This window comes from Lutzomyia longipalpis, chromosome 1, assembly GCF_024334085.1.
Source record: "Lutzomyia longipalpis isolate SR_M1_2022 chromosome 1, ASM2433408v1".
Taxonomy (NCBI): Eukaryota; Metazoa; Arthropoda; class Insecta; order Diptera; family Psychodidae; genus Lutzomyia; species Lutzomyia longipalpis.
This window is the reverse complement of record NC_074707.1, coordinates 7,820,883-7,842,625: the sequence shown is the minus strand read 5'-3', so window position 1 is coordinate 7,842,625 and position 21,743 is coordinate 7,820,883. Positions and strand designations below refer to the sequence as shown.

The 21,743-nt window shown below is 40.1% G+C and overlaps 6 protein-coding genes across 6 annotated transcripts; 3 read left to right on the top strand and 3 right to left on the bottom strand.

The window, feature by feature from the left end:
- The first annotated feature begins 37 nt into the window (after positions 1-37).
- On the top strand, positions 38-6,505 carry LOC129786792 (uncharacterized). The gene is made up of 5 exons (XM_055822037.1): positions 38-320; positions 1,688-2,613; positions 2,725-3,999; positions 4,069-5,879; positions 5,975-6,505. The coding sequence occupies exons 1-5, from the start codon at positions 295-297 to the stop codon at positions 6,059-6,061; spliced, it is 4,125 nt and encodes a 1,374-aa protein (XP_055678012.1). The 5' UTR covers positions 38-294; the 3' UTR covers positions 6,062-6,505.
- Positions 6,506-6,604: 99 nt separating this feature from the next.
- Positions 6,605-7,588, bottom strand: LOC129786890 (uncharacterized). Its single transcript, XM_055822142.1, has 5 exons — positions 7,454-7,588; positions 7,015-7,346; positions 6,842-6,961; positions 6,701-6,781; positions 6,605-6,623 (listed from the first exon to the last, which is right to left on the bottom strand). Exons 1-5 carry the CDS (start codon positions 7,586-7,588, stop codon positions 6,605-6,607), a joined length of 687 nt encoding a protein of 228 aa, XP_055678117.1.
- A 482-nt stretch (positions 7,589-8,070) lies between these two features.
- LOC129786889 (uncharacterized) lies at positions 8,071-8,965 on the bottom strand. The gene is made up of 4 exons (XM_055822141.1): positions 8,846-8,965; positions 8,444-8,787; positions 8,273-8,383; positions 8,071-8,212 (listed from the first exon to the last, which is right to left on the bottom strand). The coding sequence occupies exons 1-4, from the start codon at positions 8,963-8,965 to the stop codon at positions 8,071-8,073; spliced, it is 717 nt and encodes a 238-aa protein (XP_055678116.1).
- Positions 8,966-11,689: 2,724 nt separating this feature from the next.
- Positions 11,690-12,389, bottom strand: LOC129786888 (uncharacterized). The gene is made up of 3 exons (XM_055822140.1): positions 12,070-12,389; positions 11,890-12,000; positions 11,690-11,831 (listed from the first exon to the last, which is right to left on the bottom strand). Exons 1-3 carry the CDS (start codon positions 12,387-12,389, stop codon positions 11,690-11,692), a joined length of 573 nt encoding a protein of 190 aa, XP_055678115.1.
- A 3,221-nt stretch (positions 12,390-15,610) lies between these two features.
- Positions 15,611-16,546, top strand: LOC129786887 (uncharacterized). The gene is made up of 2 exons (XM_055822139.1): positions 15,611-16,186; positions 16,252-16,546. Exons 1-2 carry the CDS (start codon positions 15,651-15,653, stop codon positions 16,544-16,546), a joined length of 831 nt encoding a protein of 276 aa, XP_055678114.1. The 5' UTR covers positions 15,611-15,650.
- A 497-nt stretch (positions 16,547-17,043) lies between these two features.
- On the top strand, positions 17,044-20,650 carry LOC129786786 (heat shock protein 60A). Its single transcript, XM_055822025.1, has 4 exons — positions 17,044-17,207; positions 17,482-18,849; positions 19,440-19,625; positions 19,701-20,650. The coding sequence occupies exons 2-4, from the start codon at positions 17,482-17,484 to the stop codon at positions 19,866-19,868; spliced, it is 1,722 nt and encodes a 573-aa protein (XP_055678000.1). The 5' UTR covers positions 17,044-17,207; the 3' UTR covers positions 19,869-20,650.
- Positions 20,651-21,743: the final 1,093 nt, after the last annotated feature.

Genomic DNA, 21,743 nt, shown 5'->3' with positions numbered 1-21,743 from the left:
AAAGCTTTCTTCGTTCGATCTAGTCGGCCATGCCATTCTCAAGGAAGCCTTCGAAGAGTTTGGATGTAAAAAAAATTAAGTGCGGAAGACTTTTTTTCCCCAAAAATTATTGTTCTGTGTATAATTAATTAATCGTGTAATAAGGAAAGTCGTAATAAATAAAACATTGTTAATCGTGTAAAAATGTCTATAGACGAAAAATTGTGACGAATTTTATTTTTCGGACAGTGATAAAAAAAACTTTACAAACTTGCTGTGAATTTGTGCTTTATTTAGCAAATAATTGTGTGAAAAATGAATTTCATCAAGAAGTTAGCAAAGTAAGTAATCAAATTTATTATAAATCAAATGAAAATGCTTTTTAATTAAAGGAATATTTGTAAGAAAACGCAAAGGAAAATTTCCTAAGAATTCAGCCATATTTCTTTGCATTAAGATTTTCTGTCGAATCAATTTTAGTTAAAATTTTGCAGAAATAGCAAGAGAAAACTGGAACTTTCCAGAGTAGAATAATTATCCTGGTTTTCCAGGTAATTTTAGTCCCCAAAAGTAAGAAATTCAGGTAGTTTTTGACCCATTTGCAAGGCTTTGTAGTCCACAGGATCTCGTCGCAAGAAATAATTAAGATTTCTTCAATTTTTCTCATTAATTTCTTGTTTTCTTCAACAATTTTGCCCTAATAAATCAGGATTAGTTTCTCAAAAGAGTGTTGAATTTTTGCATAAAACACGTAAAAGAATCCGTTTAGTGGCCAAAAGCGGGACTTTCCAAATTTATGTAAGGCAAAATCACTTGTTTGAGGTGTGATTCTCATGTTTACCACACTGAATATATTCCACTAATCCAGTTCTCTACCAAAAGATGCAAAATTTCAACAATAATTTTATAATTTGTTTAATTTTGAATTCAAGTTAAAAAAAAATCTTCATGTTCTTTGTGTTTTTTTTCGCTATTTTTAATAATTCAAAATAATTAACATCAATTGCAATATCTGTGACTTATATGACCAAGAGAAAATTTCTACAATTTTTTTCACCTCAGATCTCAGAAGCTTTAGAATTTTTCTTCAATTTTTAGTATGAATTTGTTTTAAAATCAGTGTCTCAAGGGCTGTAAAAGAATTAGAAAAATTGCTGGTAAAATGTTTTCAAGGGAAATAATTAAAAGGTAATATAATTGCATGATTTATATGACTTTTCACGATTGAGTATTGCACGCGTTTTTTGCATATTTGGTGAGCCACAACATCCAGCACAAATGATGCGTGCTTCCGGATGCATTGTGGCCAGATAAATTCTTGTGGCAGAGTCGCGCCAAATGGACGCACCTGAAAGAGAAAATGCGACGCCCCTTCTGCACAAATTCACTGATTTTTGGGGATTTTCCCAAAAAAGGTGAGGTCTTTATCTCCTCATAATCCCCTTGGCCTGATTCTTGGAGGGACTGTCTGGGTGTGCAATAAGGGCCATGTGGCAGGTAGAAAGTGAAAGAGGTCATAAATGTTGTGACTCTCCGTGGGTTTTTGACCTTTTCTTTAGACTGTAAGGAGGGTTATAGATAGAGACAGAAAGAAAATATTTTTTTTGCTGAGGACAATACAAAGAGCCTTGAGGGTGTCTTTTTGACCTGAAAAATTAGCAAAAAGATGAAGAAGAAAGGACTATAGGGATGTTTCTGTCTCTTCCAGGGATCTGCAAATCTCAAAACGACGACACAGTGCTCCGGTTCTTGTAGACGAACCTCACAAATACAAGGAGGAGCAATATAAGCAGGCTCTTCAAGCATTTACAGGCTGGAGAGCGGAGAACGTCGGTGGAAGTTCTCAGAGTCAAATGGAGAAGATTAATGAAGAGGAAGGACATGAATTGCTCAAAGGATCATCATCGAGTGGGGAAAAATCTTCACCAACCTATGCGGACATTGAGGAGAATGATGGGGAGGATCACAGTCCTCCAGAGGGATTCTTCCGTACGAATTCTATCCCTGATCTTGCTAAATCCCCACAGAAGAGCACCGCAATTGGTCAGAGGAAGACATCAAAGCGTTCGCACAATAAGGGCCCAGCTCCGGCACCGCCAATATTTGCATTCAATAGAAATGCCCAACTGACGAGAAATAAGAAAACCTCCAATATTACCAAGAGTTGCTTCCAGCCAATGAGTAGCGAAATGGAGGGAGAAGATACTGATCGGAGTGGATGCTACAAGAGATATCATCTTGACTCCTTGACAGGGGATGAGGGTATTCATAATGAAGGAATGATTATGTCACAAAAGAATTATCCTCCGCCTCATCTTGTTGATCTTCCGGACGAGGAGGAAGAAGCACCAGTCTTTAGTCCACGAAATGATGTCAAGAAACCACCCCGAAAGGCCCAAAGGGCTGATAAGATCATCAAGAAATCCCCGAAAATTTCATCAGTGAAATCACCAAGATCTGCAGAATTCAATGAAGTCATCGACGAGGGATTCCAGTTCCTCCAGGACAACTATGGGAATCTCATTGATACCACCGTTGAGGGAAGTCAAGCTGGTGTCAGGTCAAATGTTCCCGTGACTGATCTAGATAAATCCGATCCTCCTAGCTTGAATGAGGAAGATGATATCCGCAGAGGTAAGTAAAATTTATCATTTTTTTAAATTTTTTTTACAAACTTTTCCTTAAAAAAAACAAAGAATTTTTACAAATTTTCTTTTTATGCTAAAGAATTCTTTTCTTGCCCAGCTTTATCGCTATTCCTCGTGGATGCCATCGATGCGTATGACGAAAGAGCCAACAAGGAGAAGATTTGGGGGCAACAAACGATGGATGCATCAGTTTTCGATCCCTTTTACACGCGCTTCCAGGATTTCTATCGCACGCAGAATGTGATTGTGTGCTGGCCAAATGAGGTGACGTACCAGAAGGGTTCTCCCAGGAGCACAATGATCACCCCATTGGACTTTGGAAGGGGGTCTTTCCGCAATACGCGAGTTGCAGTGCGAAAGTACACGATTGGGGAACATCAGGAGTTTGAATATGCCGAAATGGCGTCACGAAGGGACTTTGAGATTCTCAACTATTTACGCCACCCAGATGTGGCTGTTTTAATGGCAGTTAAACTCGATCGTCAGCTCAATCAGATAAGCCTCATTATGGAGTCATTTGATTTCACATTGAATTACTACCTGTACAAGTACAATCGCGACTTTCCCGTGGCCGAAACAATCTTAATTGTGCAGCAATTGGCCTCAGCTGTGGAATATTTGCACGAAAGTGGTTACATCCATTCAAATATCTCAAGTCATGCCGTTATGATGCGCCTTCATCCGGTCTCTGTGAAGCTATCTTGCTTTGAATTGACAACGAGCGCAAACTACGAGATAAAGAAGCAAATGGACAATCGCTATGGCTGCAGGATGTTTGGAAAGGCCCCAAAGAGAGTACCAAAGACTGAGCCCCCAGTTGAGAGGGAGAAATATATCAAATTGTCACGACAAATTCTCAGTCCCAAAGTCACACCAAAGGTGTTGAATCCGAAAATTGATAATGTTAGTCTCAAATTTCAACCGTACTTTCTGCACTTCAGGCAGACATTTTCCCTCCACTACTACCAAGCACCTGAACTCGTAAAGACAAATACCCTGTACGTTGTACCACGCAAAGAGAGTGACGTTTACTCCCTCACCGTCCTCCTGTGGGAGATGCTGAACAAATGCGTGCCATACGTATCGTATGCGTATGAAGAATTGGAAGCTATTCACACCTCTAGAATGAGGGCATCTGCCAAGGAGGCAAGGAAGAAGTCTTTCATTGGCCTGGGGACAACTATTGATGAGGAGAGATGCAAATTCTTCGATGAAATCTTCCCGCTTGGCCTTATGCCACGACCAGAAGATCGCCAGCAGTTCCACTTGGCCCATTTCATCTCTCTCCTCGAGGAACTTCAGCAACTTGTGGAGGAACAGAAAGCACGCAACGAATCTCGCAATGAAACACCAGCGAAAACTCCCCAAATACGTAAGTTATTATTTGATTCATTTTGGATTAATGAAAAACATTCTAAATTGATAATTTCCCCTCTTACAGCTCCAGAAGAAAATCCAAATCTTACTACTCAGCAGGAAGTTAAAGAGAAGGTGATTACAAAGACGCCGTTAAAGGCGACTGTTCGTGACATCTTCGACGAAGTTTCTCTGGAAAGCTTTGAACAGAGTGAAATTGGGGATGAAAATAAGGGTGCATCCCCCGAGGTGGAGAGAGCAGAAAGTTGTGTTGATGAACTTCTGCATGGGGACTTTAATGAGAAGGTTCAGAGGAAGAATAGTCAGAGGACTAATGGAGAATTGAGCGATGCCCTATCATTTGTATCTCTGGGTAAAGTGAAAGGAGGAAGCTTGAAGGATGGGAGTGAGAGGAAGAAACGTTCATCAATTATTTCCCAGCTGTATGAGGAGAAGCCCAATGATCCGTTCTTCAATCTTTCCCAATCAACAATTTTTGCCAGTAATGGGGATTTCCACAACAAACTCCTCGAGACTGCCAAGACGGGTGATCGTTTAGAGAGGACAAGCACGACGAAGAAGAAGAAATCACGCGTAATTGAGAGAGCAATTAATATTTTCGGTGGTAATGGGGAGCCCATCAAGTCCCGAAGGAATTTGAATGCAAAACTCAATGACACGGGAGATTCTGGGAAAGTAGATGATTTGCCAAAAATGGAGCAATCTCATAAAATGGAAGATTCCACGAAAGATGAAAGTGCCCAAAAGAGCATGGAACTGCAAAAGAATACGTCCATGTCATTTGTGGAGAGAGCTAAAGCAAGGCTGGAGAAATGCTTCCTCAATGGGAGTAAGAATTGTTCCTCCGAAGAAGATCTCCTTGCTGCAACGGAGAGATGTGATAAGCCACAAGAGAGGAAAACTTCAACGATCTCCTTGAAATTGGATAATTATTCGGAGAATGGACAAAAAATTGAATCATCAACCCCGGAAGCTGAAAAATCCAATGATAACAGCCAGAAGGAGGATTCCGGAAGGCTCTTCTCACCCAGCAAGTATTCCTTCAGCGTGGGACAGTGTGGGCTACCAAATGGCCCAATTGCGAGAAAGAATAAACTACGACGCTACGCTTGGTTGTCGGAGAAGAAGCCAGCTTTATCTCCAAATGGCAGCTCATTCAACTTCCTATCCGATGATTCTGGGGCAAAGGATGCAATTGCTCTTCCGCAAACATTTAAATTCTCATCCAAATCCGATGAGGAAGGTGAGAATGCATTCAAGGCTGAACTTGTGGAGGAAGAGAATGAAAGACGTGGCAGTACGTGCAATATTTCACTGAACAACTCCTTCCGGGAGGGGAAGATGAACATAAATCTCAAAGTGAAGCACAACAATCAGGAGATCTTTAGCAATTCCTTCACGAGTGAAGATGACGTCGATGCGGATATAAGTCAAAAGATAAGCCAAATTAAATTGGATATGATGAAGGATCCAAAAATGCGTGGGCAAAATGGATTGAAGCCCAAGATTGAGATAAAAATGATTGGACATCGTGGTGGGGAATCGTGTGAGATTCAACGGGAAATTCTTGATTTATCGGCCCAAATTGTTGATCATTTTGACAATCAGCATCTCGATGAGACACAGGAGAAAAGTTCGTTCGAGCGAGACTCCCGTCGGATGATGATTGTACGTCCGGAGGAACTCCATTCGGCACTTTGTAAGCAACGGGAGGCAGCACGTGAGGAGTCGCTGACACGCTTTGAGAATTCCTTGTGGCGCCGTGAGAAGTCTCTGTGCGAGAAGACATCGTACAATGGGAGCCTGCCGTCCGATGTGGAGGATCAGGAGAATTGTTCTGGGATTGCGAATAGCCCACGGCTGTCTAGTGGTGAGGTGAGTGGTCAGTAAGGGAGAGATCACGTCGACCCCGCACACACCCTCCCGCCAACGCTCTGGGAATTTCCCTCAAATTATCTTCATATTTCCAGGGGTCGACTGACACTGAAGACATTTACATTGATGATGACCAATTGTGGCCAACTGTTAGTGTCAACATTAACCTTGATCTTATTTAATGAAATCACCCACCCCCATCTCTATACGTTGAGGGGCTCCTCTCTCTTGCTCATCATCCTGTACCCTTTTACATACTTTTCTGTGCTAATAAGTTTACTGAACTTAAAATTTTTCTTTTTTTTTTCATCTAACATTGAGGTCTTTTTTTCTCATTCTCTCATTATTGTGTGCCTTTTTGTGTAGTAAATAGATGCAATAATAAAAAAAAAACGAAGTACAAGAATAGATATTAGATCTCTGTAAAACGTTATAAACGTCGCTCTTACGTCCTTGTTTTAGTTTTAAGAGAAATTTGATATGAAATTAACAATGTTCTTTAATTGTCGAAATCCCTTGCACAAGAAGATAAATTCAAGGGGCAATTAACTAGCTGAAGAATATGTAGATTTTAATAATATGGACTGTTTGGCGAAAATAAAACTGATTCTATTCGAAAAAATAAATTGTTCTAATTATTGGTTAAATATTTGAAATAAAAAAAATTTTTGCATTAATTTATAGTTATTTGCCCTCTGAACTTGACCCCACACCTGAACCCGCCTTTACATGCAAAACAGCTTTCTTGCAAAAAGATAATTGTATTTTAAAAAATCTTACTAATATAATCTAAAATGCACTGCGGACAGTATTTTTTATACCTCGAACAATCCCCTTTGTGCCCGAATTCCTCAGCTCTGTAGTATTCCGGATGAATATCTTCCCGGACAGATGTTGAGGGTCTGAAAGGCAAATTATTTGTTAATTTGGGACCAAATGTAATTCGCTTAAAAAATCCTTACGTGAGGATAATGTGAATAATGTCCCCAATAAGTCCATTGTGATCATTAATTGGTTCCTGGGCTTCTTCGCAGATTGCCCTAAGAAGACAAGCTCTTCCTCTATGCCCATGACTGTTGGAGAATTTATTTTTAAATTAGATTTCAATTCTTGATTAAATTTAGTAGCAGCTCACCTTCGTAATTTACTCTCAAGCATTATATAAATCTTTTTTCTGCTGAATAGGCCATCACTGGAGGATCTTTTGCTCCTTTTCTTCTCTGTAGATTCAATTTTTGTCTTTTCCGTTGTTGGTGGAACTTCCTTAGCATCCTGATTACTTTGAGAATCTGCACTGTCACCATTTGTTTTTTCACCAAAACTTCGATCAATGATCTCTAAGCGATCAAGAGGTCCAGGGATAAGATCAGACGCCATAGTTGGCATGTTGTAGTTCGCTTCAAAGTTGTATGATACAAAAACATTCCTGTGTGGGATGATTAGGGGAATAGCGAGTGCTACGAGGACCTATAGGGAAGAGGTGGATATCACAAGATCACTAATGCGATTACTGAAGATCACATTGCAAGCAATTTAAGCGATCACTCTTTTTATTTTAATTCAATTTTACTCACTCCAGTGGCACTGTTGATGGGAAATGCGAGGAATCGCTTTTCCCTTTCGTGCTTTTCACCATCACTTTTATTCCCATTGACCCGAAGATCGAGTAGAGAAATGAGGATCGTGAGGAATAGTGGGATGTTCTTCATGCTTCCTACTGCGAGATGAAGAGTGAACTGAGAGATGGGAAATCCCAAAGCAAAATTGCAAAAGACTGAAGGAGATGGGTCAGATGATCATTGTGGGTGGAAGAGATCGAAACAATTTATTATTTGATTTACGGTACAACCAATTAGATGGGAGAACAAACCCGAGGGAGCTTCCAAGACTTTGTCTTGAGGGGAATGCTCCATTTTTCCCCCATTTAATGCGATCTTCTGTGGCTGGCAATTGCTTTACCAAGAGCTGATGATCTGTTGATCACTTTGTAAATAGATGTGATGCTTATTGTGCTAACGGTAGCATAGAGGAGGTGCTAATAAATTACACAAAAAGAAGCAATAAAAGATCGCGGGTGATCATTCACTTTCACTGACTTTTATGTTCATTTTTTCACCAGGAATGAATTAAAATCCTTTTGAAAATAATTAAAATTTTATTTTAAACAAAGAAAAATATTTTATTAAACACTTTAAAAATTTTCAATTTGACTAATGTAATCCAGAATGCACTCTGGGCAATATTTTCGGTATTTTGAACAATCCCCTGATCGTCCCAATTCCTCAGCTTTATAGTATTCAGGATGAAGATCCTCCTTAATAGATGTTGAAGGTCTGTAATTAAATTTAAAATCAATTTATGATCATTTAGAGATAAATCAAAAATTTCTTTACGTGAGAATAATGTGCAAAATATCTCCAATAACTCCATTGTGGGCATGAAAAGGATCTTCAGCTGTTTCGCATATCGCTCTCAAGAGGCACACTCTTCCTTTATGGCCATGACTGAAAGGAAATTGCAAAATACTTAAAACAAGAATGGGGGAAATGTGAAAATATGAAAACCATTTGAGATAACTTTCTATGGTCCTGTAGATCTTCTTTCTGCTAAATAGTCCATCAGTTGCTGATCTTTTCGTAACATTCTTGGTACTCTCTGTAGTTTGTGCGATCTCTTCTTCAGTGATCGTTTCGGGATTTGCTTCGAGTTTGCGATCACTTTCCTCGATCGTCTCATTTCCTCCGGCGATCTCTCTTCCAAGTCCCCTATCGATAATTTCCAATCGTTCTAATGGACCGGGAATAAGGTCTGACGGAACTAAGGGCATCCCGTAGTTGGCTTCAAAGTTGTACGATAGAAAGACATTCCTATAGCGAAGATCAATGGGGACTGCGATAGCACAAAGGATCTATAATTTTTTTTATTAATCTCCTGATTCTTAAAAAAAAAAGTCTAAAGAAACTCACTCCAGTTGCACTACCATCGGGAAATGTGAGGAATCTCTTTTCCCTTCGATTTACTTCCTGTGCGCTAACACGCGTGATTGTTGATGCGAAAAGGATCGCGAGGAATTCAATAAATGCCATGCTTCTTGCTTTGTGGCGGGAAAAGAACTGATCGATGATTGCCAAAAGAAGATCTCAAAAAAACCAAAATTGAGGGGGAAGAAATATATTTATGGTCTATAATCAGCATGATTTGTAGGCTTAGAAATGTGAGGGGGGATTGCACCAACACTATTTGATCTACGGTATTATCCATTAGATCAAGGTGTTCTCATATCTACTCTGTTTACTCAACATGCCGCAAAGAATTTTTCAGACCAAAAGTCTAATTGTTTTTGGGCATAAAGTACATTTGGTTGCTCGAACAGATCGTAAAGCGAGGGTGTTTTACTTTAAGAAATTTTGTGAGAATATTAAATTTTTAATCTCACTTTTCTTTCATTTATAAGCAGCGTGATTAATTAATTATTAATAGCTGCGGAAAATAGAGTATTGAAAATTTAATTTTAAACGGACAAATAACGAAAGCAACATTATGAGAATTTTTTTTATTTCACAATGAGTAGTTTTTTCTCTATTTCTTTCTTTTCTCCTTGAATTTGTAACATCCATCACAATTACGCAATCTCAAGACAATTTGCAGAATTTTGTATTATTTGTGTTTTATTAATCATTTTTATTCGTTTTGTTTATTTTATTTTCAAAATTCTTTTACACAAAGATCTTCTCTTGTCATGGCCGACAATACAATTTTCTGTTATTTTATTTTCACAGTTGAATGAGCAAGTTACCTAATTTTTTTTGAAACATTTTTGCATAAAATGTCTCTGCACCGAAATTCCAAACACTTTCATCACAATTTTTTCATTGAATTTTGCACATTTTTTTCTCACGGTATGTATTTGAATCTGTAGCAATATAGGGATCCTCAGAGCTGGAAGGATGCTGAAGTTTTCTTAGTAGTCTTCATCCTGTTGGAATTCTGGCTGATGGTACGTTACGTACCCATATTGACTCCCCTTGTTGCTGAAAGTTAGCTGACTCGTGGCGGAGCGACGTCTGTGTACAGGGCGTACAGGGGGGTCCCGGACATTAATGTAGATTGAATTGGGATAAGCTACGGACACAGGGTCGAGCTTTGCAGGTGCACCACCAACACTTCGAGTCGTTGGTGCTGGATTGAATTTCAATTCACTCGATTCTTCGGCAAGATTGAATTCATCTGGCATTGGTGGTCGCCATCCGTTGAAAGCAAGATTTGTGTCAAATTCATCATCATTTGCATCCCGGGGGTTGAAGACGAAGTTATTGTCATCGAAGAAACGTGTTGGACCGTCCAGTGAGGGATCTCCTGCTTCGGCTGATGGTGCTTCAGCTGATGGTCCTGATGGTCCCGATGGAGCTTCGGGTGCTGCAACAGAACCTGATGCACTGGGAGCAGGAGATGTGGGATTTTGTGGAACTCTGGTGAAGATGTAGTTTAAGCTGAAGTTTGTGTGCTGCAATCCAACTTCTGGTGGTGGTTGTTCAAGACGATTTGCCCCTCCTACAGCCATTGGGATTGATTGGGGTGGTACAGGGGGATTAACAATTGGCACTGTGGGTTCGAGTCTATTGAGGATGTTTAGCGGCAAGGGGAGCCTCAAGGGACCTCCGGGGTTGGGTGGAGCTTGACCAGGAGTTGCGGGACTATTTGGTGGTGGCTGGGCTGGTGTGCTACTACCTCCAGCACGAGTTGTGCTCGTACCCATTGTTGATGTCCTTGGTGGAGCCTGTGTTTGAGGTGGCTGCCCCTGAGGCATCTGTCCCTGCGGTTGGGCTAACGACGGCAGTGGTGGCAGCCCAAGACGTGTTCTAATGTCCGCCACAACAGCCACTTTGGGGATTATGTCATACCCGAGAATATCAGCAAATTGATGGAGGAGAAAATGCGCCGTTCGCTTAGAACGTTTCGTGGAAAATTCATCCAGGGCCACGGAGCAGCCCAGGCAGACAAGAAGTAACACCAGAGAAATCTTCATGTTCAAGAATGTACCTACTATATAAAATCAACGAGTCTGCACACTCAGACCGCTCGATTGCACGCCAAAAGCTCAACTGACTGCCGAATCTAAAAGTCTTGATCAATGGTCAATGGCCCACGAAGGTGCAGAGCTAAAATTTGGAGGCAAAAATCAATTTTCTTTTCCTTTCTTTTTCTCTTTTATTGTCTCATTCATCCACTTTTTCGATGCGGGGAGATATTGTTTGATGGTGTGCCAAATTTTTTTTTGTTCGCCCCTCGCGGAGTTTTTGAAATTAAGTAACCGTCGCTAATTAATTAAACTTCTTGTACGCTATGAGCCATATAACGTGCGCCCGGGCGATTTCAATCAGCTTCAGCTGAATGGGCACGTGCGGCTGTGAAGGGCATCATACTCTCTTATGGATTTATCAGTTGAGAATTGTAACACTTTCTGCTCTAATATTTTATTTTTTATCTATTGCAAAAAATGTGAAACTGAAGGTTTCCGAAGAAACGAACTTTCAGAACAACCTTCCTTTAGCTTTTACTGCGCCTACCCATGGCCCCTATGGCCTTTCTAACAAGATCATGCATTCGTGATCATTCTTTGGGATTTTTCCACTTTTAACTCACACATTTTGTTACACTTATTCTATTTTTTTTTTAGAATTCTTTCCTTGTTGTTTCAACGCCTCCAAAAGAATCACGTTCAATCAAAAATATGGAGCACATAGAAGGGGTGATAATTGATCTTTTAACCAACTGCCTCAATTTCTTGTTCTTCAAAGAAAATCTCCATTTCAACTCTCAATTATTTTACTTATATAGTCTATAATGGATTTAGAACAATATTTGCTGTATTTTGAGCAATTACCAGAATGTCCCAATTCTTCGGCTCTGTAGTATTCCTCCTGGAGGTCTTCTCGCTCTGAACTTGAAGGTCTGTGCAAGGAAATTTTTTTTTATAAATGGAAAATTTTAATCAAGAAAATATTCTTACGTTAAGACGATGTGAATGACGTCACCAAGAACACCGTTATGAGCATTAATTGGCTCATGAGCCTCCTCACAGATAGCCCTAAGGAGGCAGGGCTTTCCAGGATGACCATGACTATGTTGAATTCAAGAACAAAAAAATATTAATTAATTGAATTTTCATAAAATTATTAGGAGATTTTACCTTTGGAATTTATTCTCCAATATTTTGTAGACTTTCTTTCTCGTCAAAAATGCATCATTTGCTGTTCTTCTGTGAGGACTCTTCGTGGTACCTCTTGGATAGCCCGTAGTCCTTGTTGTCGCCTCAGTTGTACTTGTCAGCTCGTTCTTCACAGTGCTGCCTTCTACTTCACTTAATCTCAAAAGGGTCTTATTGTAGGGTTCAGTCGCTGAATACATATCATCATCGTCATTTTTCCTTCCTAAGGCACGATCAATTGGAGTTACGAGATCCAATCGATTGAGCGGTCCAGGAACGATATCCGTTACATTAGTTGGCATGTTGTAGTTTCCCTCAAAATTGTAGGACACAAAAACATTTCTATGTGGAAGAATTAATGGATATGCCACTGCTATGACAATCCCAATTGCACTATTTGTGGGAAAAACAAGCGTACGTTTTTGCCTCTTAGGAGTATTTTTGGCAAAAATTATCCCTAAATCTATTGCAATTAGAAAGAAGATCGCGAACAAATTGTTAATCTTCATGTTTCTGCGGTTGGGGATGAACTGATTGGAGATTTCATCTGGAAGAACTTGCAAAGAACAAGGAAGAATGACGAGAAAGAGATGTTCAATCATCCGAATGATTTTTACGGTAACACTAATTAGACAAAATTCGGGAGGCAGTTAGATAAAATTGTGGCCTCATCGAAGAATTTTTAATTCTCAGAATTTTTTCTCACACACTTGCTCAAAAATGGAGCAGCATTCATAAGTATAAGAAGAACGTAGTAGTAATAATGATCTATACCTACCACGTAGCTGCTAATTAGAAGGTGTAAGAATTTTACCGGGACGTTTTGCTTGAGAACTAACTCGCTGCGGTTTCTTAGAATGTAATGCCCAAATGAAATTTATCCATTTGAGTTAACTATTTAGCAAAAAATAACTAATAAAAAGAAATAAATAATATTTCAAAGCAATTTTTAGGCAGTATTTCCTTGCGTCCAGCGCAGTTAACCTTGCTAATTAATTTTTATAACAAAACGAAGGAAAATGTTCTTCTATGCATTTGTTAAAAACTCCCAATATATTGGCTAAAAAATTATAAAAGTATTGCCTTTTCACTCACTTGCTTTTACATACTTATCCTCTTTCTCGTTTCGATTCAGAAAAAGATCCAATTATTAAAATTTTAATCTTATATAGCTCCATAATCTGATCTTACGTGGTTCCGCTTTAGTTAGTCATTTCTTTATTTTTTTATTAAATATCGTGCAAAGATCAGTGCAAATTTGTTGGTATTAAATATCTTGATATTTTATACTGAATGGAATAGCACTAATTTCCAAAAATTCCCTCTATACTCTTACAAATAAAAAAGCATTTCTCTTTAATTCTTCCATCTCAAAATTATCATAATTAAAAAACCAATTAGAAGAATTTAGCAGAAAGAAGAATCTTCTAGCTGTTGAGAGTTGAAAAGAAATCAAGCGGACTCTGTGGGCAAATCTCCGTGTAGTGTCCACAGTTATTCAGTTTTCCTCGCTCTTCAGCCTCGTAGAAAGGTGCTGGGAGATTTTCATCTTCCGATGATGATGGTGTGAGAATAATCTGTAGAATTTCCCCATGAAGACCATTCCTTACATCTAGAGGATCCTCTGAAGCTTCACAAATTGCCCGTAGAAGACACGAAGTTCCATTGAAGCCGAAATTTCGCAAATAATTTGATGCCATTCGGTACATCCACTTTCGATTAACTATATTACTTCCAGATCTTGCCAGGTAGTCTGGGAATCTCCCGGGAATTCTCGTGTAGTGCGTTGAGTTGGTGGGTACGCCATAATTGGCAGCAAAGTTGAATGAATTGAAGACGTGGCGATTGATCAAGTCCACAGGAATGGCAATGGCGATGATGAACTGATGAAAAGGGATTGTTTGAGCGATTGAATAAAAAAAAAGCAGAACTCCAACCATTTAAAAAACTCACAGTAATTACACTTCCAGGAGGAAAAACCAATGTCCGCTTTTCCCTTTTAAGCTCAAGAGGCTTCACAAAACCACCGAAAAGAATCAAAGAGATTACAAGAAAAAATTTTAGAGAACTCATGGTGAGACAAAACCATGACAAGAGGCATCTGAATGCAAATGTTGCAGAATTTCTGCACAAATCTGCATGATCTATGCAGAACGTGGTGCATCAATTATAAACTACATTGAGGCCAGAAATATTATTTACTTTCACATTATATGCATAAGATCACTTATGTAGTCCAGAATACATTGTGGGCAGTATTTTTTGTACTTTGAGCATTCCCCTTTGCGTCCCAATTCCTCAGCTCTGTAGTATTCCTCGTGAATATCTTCCCGAACTGATGATGATGGGCTATAAAAATTAATAAATTCATTAATTTAGGATCAAACAAAATTCGCTTAAAAAATTCTTTACGTGAGAATTATGTGGAAGACATCCCCAATAACACCATTGAGTTCATGAATAGGACCTTCTGCTGATTCACAAATAGACCTCAGGAGGCAAGCTCGTCCTCTGTAGCCGTGACTGGAAGGAAATGAACCCATGTAAGTCCTCAGAATATTTACAAGGAAGAGAAAATTTCCTTACTTTTGTAATTTACTCTCGAGGATCTTGTAGATTTTCTTTCTGGTCAGCAGAGATTCACTTACATCGCGTTTGTTAGGATTTTTTGTAGATTTCTCGGTTGATTCGGTTGTTCCTTCTGTACTACTCTCATCTTCATCCACATTATCCTTCATTTGACGATCACTCCCAGATTCTTCTGTGATTGTTTTATTTCCAATTTCTTGGGATTCAGCATCCGATGCATCATTATTGCGTCCAATTCCTCGATAATCGGGAATTTCAAAGTATTTCAGCGGTCCAGGAATGATATCCGAAGCCAAGGTGGGAGGTGGGTAGTTTGCTTCAAAGTTGTAGGAGACAAAAACCGATCGATGAGGTAGATCAAGAGGCACAGCAATGGCCACGAGGACACCAACATCTGCACCAACAGGATAAATGAGTCGCTTTTCTCTCGATAGCACTTCCGTATTACCCACGATTGCCCTGAGATTGGCCAGAGTGACAAAGATTGCGAGAAATTCGGTGGCTTTCATCTTTCCTGGTATTTGATAAACTACTGCCGTAAAATCTCTTCAGCTGTACAATCCCAAAAAGGCCAAATGAGAGTGAAAAAAGTGACAATGCCCATTGTCCAGGAGTGGGAATTTGGAAGTAGAGAAATCTTTAACATTAGATCAGAGATGGGGAACATTTTATGCTGCCGAATAGTATTCAAAAGAAAATGATTTGAAGATCATTTAGCCCGCAAAGTTGAGGTTTCTCTCTAGAATTTAATGATCACTACGGTACCATCAATTAGGACTTATTTCGTGATCTCTTTTGGGACCAGAATCCCCCAAAAAATTCTTCTTTCCAGCCGAGAAAAAAAGAGAAGTTTCGGAAAAACAGAGCAGAACAGTACTAACGGTCAACCAGGTGCTAATTGATCTCAATAGGAGTCTGAGAGATAACCCATTGCTTGTGAGTTCTCGGCAGTTGTATTCTTGTGATCTCGAGCAATGGCTCATCTTCTTGGCGTGATTGTACTAGTGGGTCTCTTGAGTGCAGTGGGAGCGAAGCCCGCTACTTCTCTCCACAGGGATCGGCGATTCCTCATTGTTCCCCCAACAGCTCCCACACGGCATCAATTTATTGCTGGCATTGGTATTCCCGTGGATCTCCAGAGTGTTGCCATAACGTCGGGATATGTGTTCAAGGCGCAGTACTTTCTGCCCACACAGGGCTCTGATTGGCGTCCCAGTGAAGACACATGGCAGCACGATTGGAGGCGAAAGAGGGATCTTACGGAGGCTACAGCTGCAAAAGTGGAGAACTACACAGCTAATGAGATCCTAATTGAAGAGTCCACAGATCCTCCAGGTGAGGACATCGAGGATCTCTCGTTCCTCGATGATGATTACCCGTATGATGAGGAGAAAGCCACCAAAGAAGCAACAGAAGCTTTCTGGGGAAAACCACCCGAAGAAGAAGATGAAAATTATGGAGAGAAATCCCGTTGGAATACCTACAAAGGACTCGAAGCTATTGTCGCAAAGTGAGAAAAATCCTAATATTAATTTTAAGTGAAAAATTGAGTTAAAAAGATTTTTTTCTGTGCAGAAGTGGCTTCGATGGACGATCCTGTATCCTGAGATCGATCTGTGAGGCTGCCCTGAGACCTTTCAGTGGTAAAAGTGGTATCCTGGCTGAATTGCTCAACATTGTTCTCTCTCCATCAACAACCAACGACAAGATCTCCGAGCATTCAGACAATGAGTACTTCCACGCGGAAAAGCAGGGAAAATTGGGTGCTCCCTGTGGGGAAATCTTCAAAAATTGTCCCGTATCTATCCTGGATATTTTCACAGCTGTCCCAGAAGCTCTAAATGAAGTTGTGAAGAAGAAATTGGAATAAATCTTTGCCATATCGGATCATTTTCTTTTTTTTCCTCTTCCCAAGAAAATTGCAGACTTGTACGAAATTTAAAAGTGGCTGTTTTAATTTTTCATTCAAAGACGTACTTTTCCAGTTTTTCCTGCCATCGAAGGGGCTCTTGGGGGGGCAGGAAGCACCCATCCCGGAAGTTTTGGAGTTTTCCCGCGTAAAATAGTCGTTGGTTTTTTAACGGAAATTTTAAACTCAAATGTAGTTGATTTGGTTTTTCAATTTTCCGCCAAAAAACAGTACAATTTTTCTCTTTGGAACTCGGTTTTCCGACATTAATTGATCTAGCGCGGCTCCCTAGTCCCAAAAAATCTCATTTTTATCTGGAAAAACCAGAAAAATTGAAGAAAATTGCATAAAAACGGATAGTGGGAGCGAAAAGGATGGCAAATGAAAACCATAATCATCTCGCTCGTTACACAAAACTTACGCGACTTACGCAACAATGAGCTAGCGCCTCCTAACGGCACGTGTGGGAGGGAGAAAACGCACATTTTCTAGAAATTTCAGAGGCACGAAATTTCATCAGACCTCCTGAAAATTGCATTTAGTGCTGATTTACCGCAAAGTTTTGTGTTGTAGCCACACCAAATCTCTTCTTTGATCACCAAGCACCCAGTAAAAGATAAAGGTAAGTGGCAATTCTTATTGGAAATTGCGGGAAATTGTGTTGAAAGTCTTGTGGGATGGAAGATGGGATGCGGAGAGATTTGCTTGAAAAAAGGGTCCATGAGGGAATGTGGTTGTTACGTAACGGGGCAAAAGTTGCCGGGGCTGCGGCAATCCTCATCCACAGCTGCCCCAGTGGAGCCTTCAGGGTTGTTTTTGGGGGACTCTACTGATTTGCCGGGATTGATAGTGATTTGAGGTTATCTCAATGAGGGCACTGTTTTCTTTCCGGGCAGATGTATCGCCTTCCCAATGTTGTCAGAATGGCTGCAGCTCGCCAGCTGTACGTCCGGAACTACGCCAAGGATGTGCGTTTTGGGGCTGATGTCCGGGCAACTATGCTGAAGGGCGTGGACATCCTCGCTGATGCTGTGGCCGTGACGATGGGCCCCAAGGGGCGCAATGTCATCCTGGAGCAGAGCTATGGGTCACCAAAGATCACCAAGGACGGTGTCACAGTGGCCAAGGGGATTGAATTGAAGGATAAATTCCAGAATATTGGCGCTAAGCTCGTTCAGGATGTGGCCAACAATACGAATGAGGAAGCTGGAGATGGCACAACCACAGCCACAGTCCTGGCACGTGCAATCGCCAAGGAAGGCTTTGAAAAGTGCTCAAAGGGCGCCAATCCCGTTGAGATTCGTCGTGGTGTGATGCTGGCTGTGGATTCCGTCAAGAGCAGCCTCAAGGCAATGTCCCGGAATGTCACAACACCCGAAGAGATCGCCCAGGTGGCCACAATCTCCGCCAATGGGGACAAAGCCGTGGGTAATCTCATCAGCGAGGCAATGAAGAAAGTCGGTCGGGATGGTGTGATTACCGTGAAGGATGGCAAAACCCTCCATGATGAGCTGGAAGTGATTGAAGGTATGAAATTCGATCGTGGCTACATCTCCCCCTACTTCATCAACAGCGGCAAGGGGGCCAAAGTGGAATTCCAGGATGCTCTCGTGCTTCTGTCTGAGAAAAAAATCTCCTCCATTCAATCCATCATTCCTGCCCTGGAATTGACCAATTCTCAGCGTAAACCCCTCGTGATTATCGCTGAGGATGTCGACGGAGAAGCTCTGAGCACTCTTGTGGTTAATCGCTTGAAGATTGGTCTGCAAGTAGCTGCCGTGAAGGCTCCTGGTTTCGGGGATAATCGCAAATCCACCCTCCAGGACATGGCCATTGCCACCGGAGGTATTGTTTTTGGGGACGATGCGAATCTCGTGAAGATTGAGGATGTTCAGGTGTCTGATTTTGGGCAAGTGGGTGAAATTGTCATCACAAAAGATGACACACTCGTCCTCAAGGGTAAGGGGAAGAAGGATGACGTCGACAGGCGCTCTGAACAGATTCGCGATCAAATTGAGGAAACTTCCTCGGAGTATGAGAAGGAGAAGCTCCAGGAGCGACTGGCTCGCCTGGCTTCCGGAGTGGCGGTGCTCAAAGTTGGTGGCTCCAGCGAAGTGGAGGTTAATGAGAAGAAGGATCGCGTGAATGATGCCCTCAATGCTACAAGAGCTGCCGTTGAGGAGGGAATTGTTCCCGGAGGTGGTACTGCCCTACTTCGATGCATCCCTGCCCTGAAAGACCTCAAAGGAGCCAATTCTGACCAGGTTAGTGAACTTTCATCTCTTATAATTCTATCAGTTTTCACTCGAGATGACCTTTGACGGGCTACAGAGTGGATAATTTCAGATGTCTCAATAACATTTTTTGCACAAATTGGTGAAGACAATTAAATTTCTCACTTTGACCGTTTTTTGTTCATTAAAAGTTTCTCTAAAAGTGCCGATAAAAACGAGAGATAAAGCGAAAAAGTTCAAATGACTTTATGGGCTGTCTTGAGCTGAATAATATCTCTCTGAATACGGCTTTGGGAATTTAGATAAGTCGCTATGAGAATTTTTATTTATTTCACGCAGAAATACTTCAATTTTTATCAAATATTTTTTATAAAATATTTTGAGTTCTAAATTAATTCAATTCTTATTCTAATTAGAAAAAAAAATCTTTTTTAGAGTTTATTTTAGCTTAAAAGATATTGCTCATTAGCTGTCTCTTAAAGCTTAATTATTTGTTTTACGAATTAAATAAAACAGTAAACTATTTAAAAACTTTTTCATACAGCCTTGTCTTTTATCACAAAAGTTTTCCTTGATTTTTTTTTTAATTAAAATTCTCAACATTTTTTTTTTTGCGATAGAACACTGGAATTGAGATCGTGAAGGGTGCCCTGAGGATGCCGGCAATCACGATTGCAAAGAACGCTGGCGTCGACGGTGCTATGGTCGTGGCAAAGGTTGAAGAGCAAACCGGAGACTTTGGCTACGATGCAATGAACAACGAATACGTGAATATGATTGAGAAGGGAATCATTGATCCCACAAAGGTGAGAAATTTTTGATTTTCTTGAGAATTTCTTTGGATTTTCTTGAACTTTTTTTTTTTTTGCTTTTTTTTAAAGGTTGTCCGGACGGCACTTACGGATGCCGCTGGTGTTGCTTCCCTGCTCACGACAGCTGAAGCTGTGGTGACGGAAATCCCGAAGGAAGAACCCCCAATGGGCGGTATGGGTGGTATGGGTGGTATGGGAGGAATGGGTGGAATGGGCGGTATGGGGGGAATGATGTAAAAAAAAATAAAAACCCAAGGAAACTTCCTCACGCGAAGACTAAAATTCCACACACAACTGAGATCACGAGACGGGGAGCTCCAAAGCGCCCCAGTGTTCATCAACATACATAAAAATAATTAATCTTAAGAAGCATTTTTTTCTATCTAAAGCGCTAAAAGAAAATAATATTAATTTCAAACCCAAAGTGTAAAAAAAAGAAATTAATCCAAAAATTTATCACTTTTTTGGAAAAATCTTCTCAGTGGGGGAGAATTTTGAATTTTCTTTTTTTCTTTTGTATTTCGCATTAAGTTTTCTTTCGTAGAAAAAAAAAGTATCTCAGAGAAAAAATGAGCCACGAACTGATTTAATTGTTTCTTTGTCATTTTCAATTAATTAATTCACATTTCTCCGGGACAGTTGCCATTTTTTCGTCTCGTTCTGAATTAATTAAATGAGAATTAGATTTTTTTGGCGGCCTTTTCCACGGAATTTTCCGCAATTTTCTCACAATAATCGAGAGACAAAATATTGTGAATAAAAAAGCACGACTGGATGTGAAAAATGATCAAAGAAAAAACTTTGCAATGCATTTATTTTTATAAGCTGTTGAAGGATTTTTTATGTTGTTTCGGGGAAATTGCGGAGAAAAGCGTTGGAAAAGTGCGGGTGGAATCATTTTTTTTATAATAAAAAATAAATCCATTAAAAGGTACGGCTAGAGGACAAAAATATAGGTAGAATATTGTGAATTTAGGTGTTACATGGTAGTAAATACATTCGAAACAATTTTTAGAAAACTTGTCTTTTTTTTTTAATTGTTAAAAAGTAATAATCTATATACATAATAATTAAAGGATTTCTACACCGTTGGTCCGATCGCGATGAAATTTGGTACAGAGACTACTGGCACCAGGCGGTTTTCACTAACGACATTCATTTTCCCCCCAGAGCCCCCCTTCGTAGCGCCCCCATATAAAATTAATGTTTTTTTTTATTTCTTTTTTGAATTTGGCGCCCTTAATGTAGTTCCAAAACCAGTCACTGCCATTTTTTGGCACTGCTTGCTCAAGAGAAAATGAGATGGATGCATTTCACCGCTATCCGTCTCCCTCACACATTCAGTTTTTCGCAATTTTCTCGCGTTTTCCGCCGAATTTTCCGGGGAAATTGTGTTTTTTTTGATCAGCAAAACACTCTTGAATTTTTGGCATCAAAATTTCCAAAAGTCACGAAAATCCATTTCCGGGAAAAAAAGTGCGTCTAAAATCCCCAACAGTCAAAAATTTCAAATTTTTAAACCCAACCGTCAAAATTTGCGCGGGCCCCAAATTCCGCACAGAGAGGCTCCCCAAAGGTTCTGGAGCCCCTAGAAGTACTCCAAGAGCCCAAAAAATGCGTTTTACGCCAAAAAATTGGCGGAAAAACAATAAAATCGCGAATTTTGTCGAAAGGTAAAAAAAAATCCGTTAAAGTTCAAATTTTATTATTTGGACACACGTTATATGGCGCTGTTTAGTTTGTATAAGAGAAAATGAGATAGATGCATTTCATCACTATCCGTCTCCCTCTGAAAACCCAATTATCAATGCACGCCATCTCGTGGGGAAAAGCTTAGATTTTAACGATATTTTTAAATTCAAATTCATTTATTGACCGTTTATACCTTTAGTTTTTCTCAATATTCTCGCGTTTTTCCGCGGATTTTCCGGGGAAATGATGTTTTCCGGCTTCTTTGTGTGTTTGCGGAGTTTTTCTTGTTGTTTTTTCCCGGCGGAAAATGCAATTTTTCCCGTTTTTACGTTTTTTTGGTGTACTGCGCCAAACAAATGGCAGCTGTGGGAAGATCAAATTTTCTCCGCTCCTACGCAATTTCCCGGCTTTTCCTGTCGC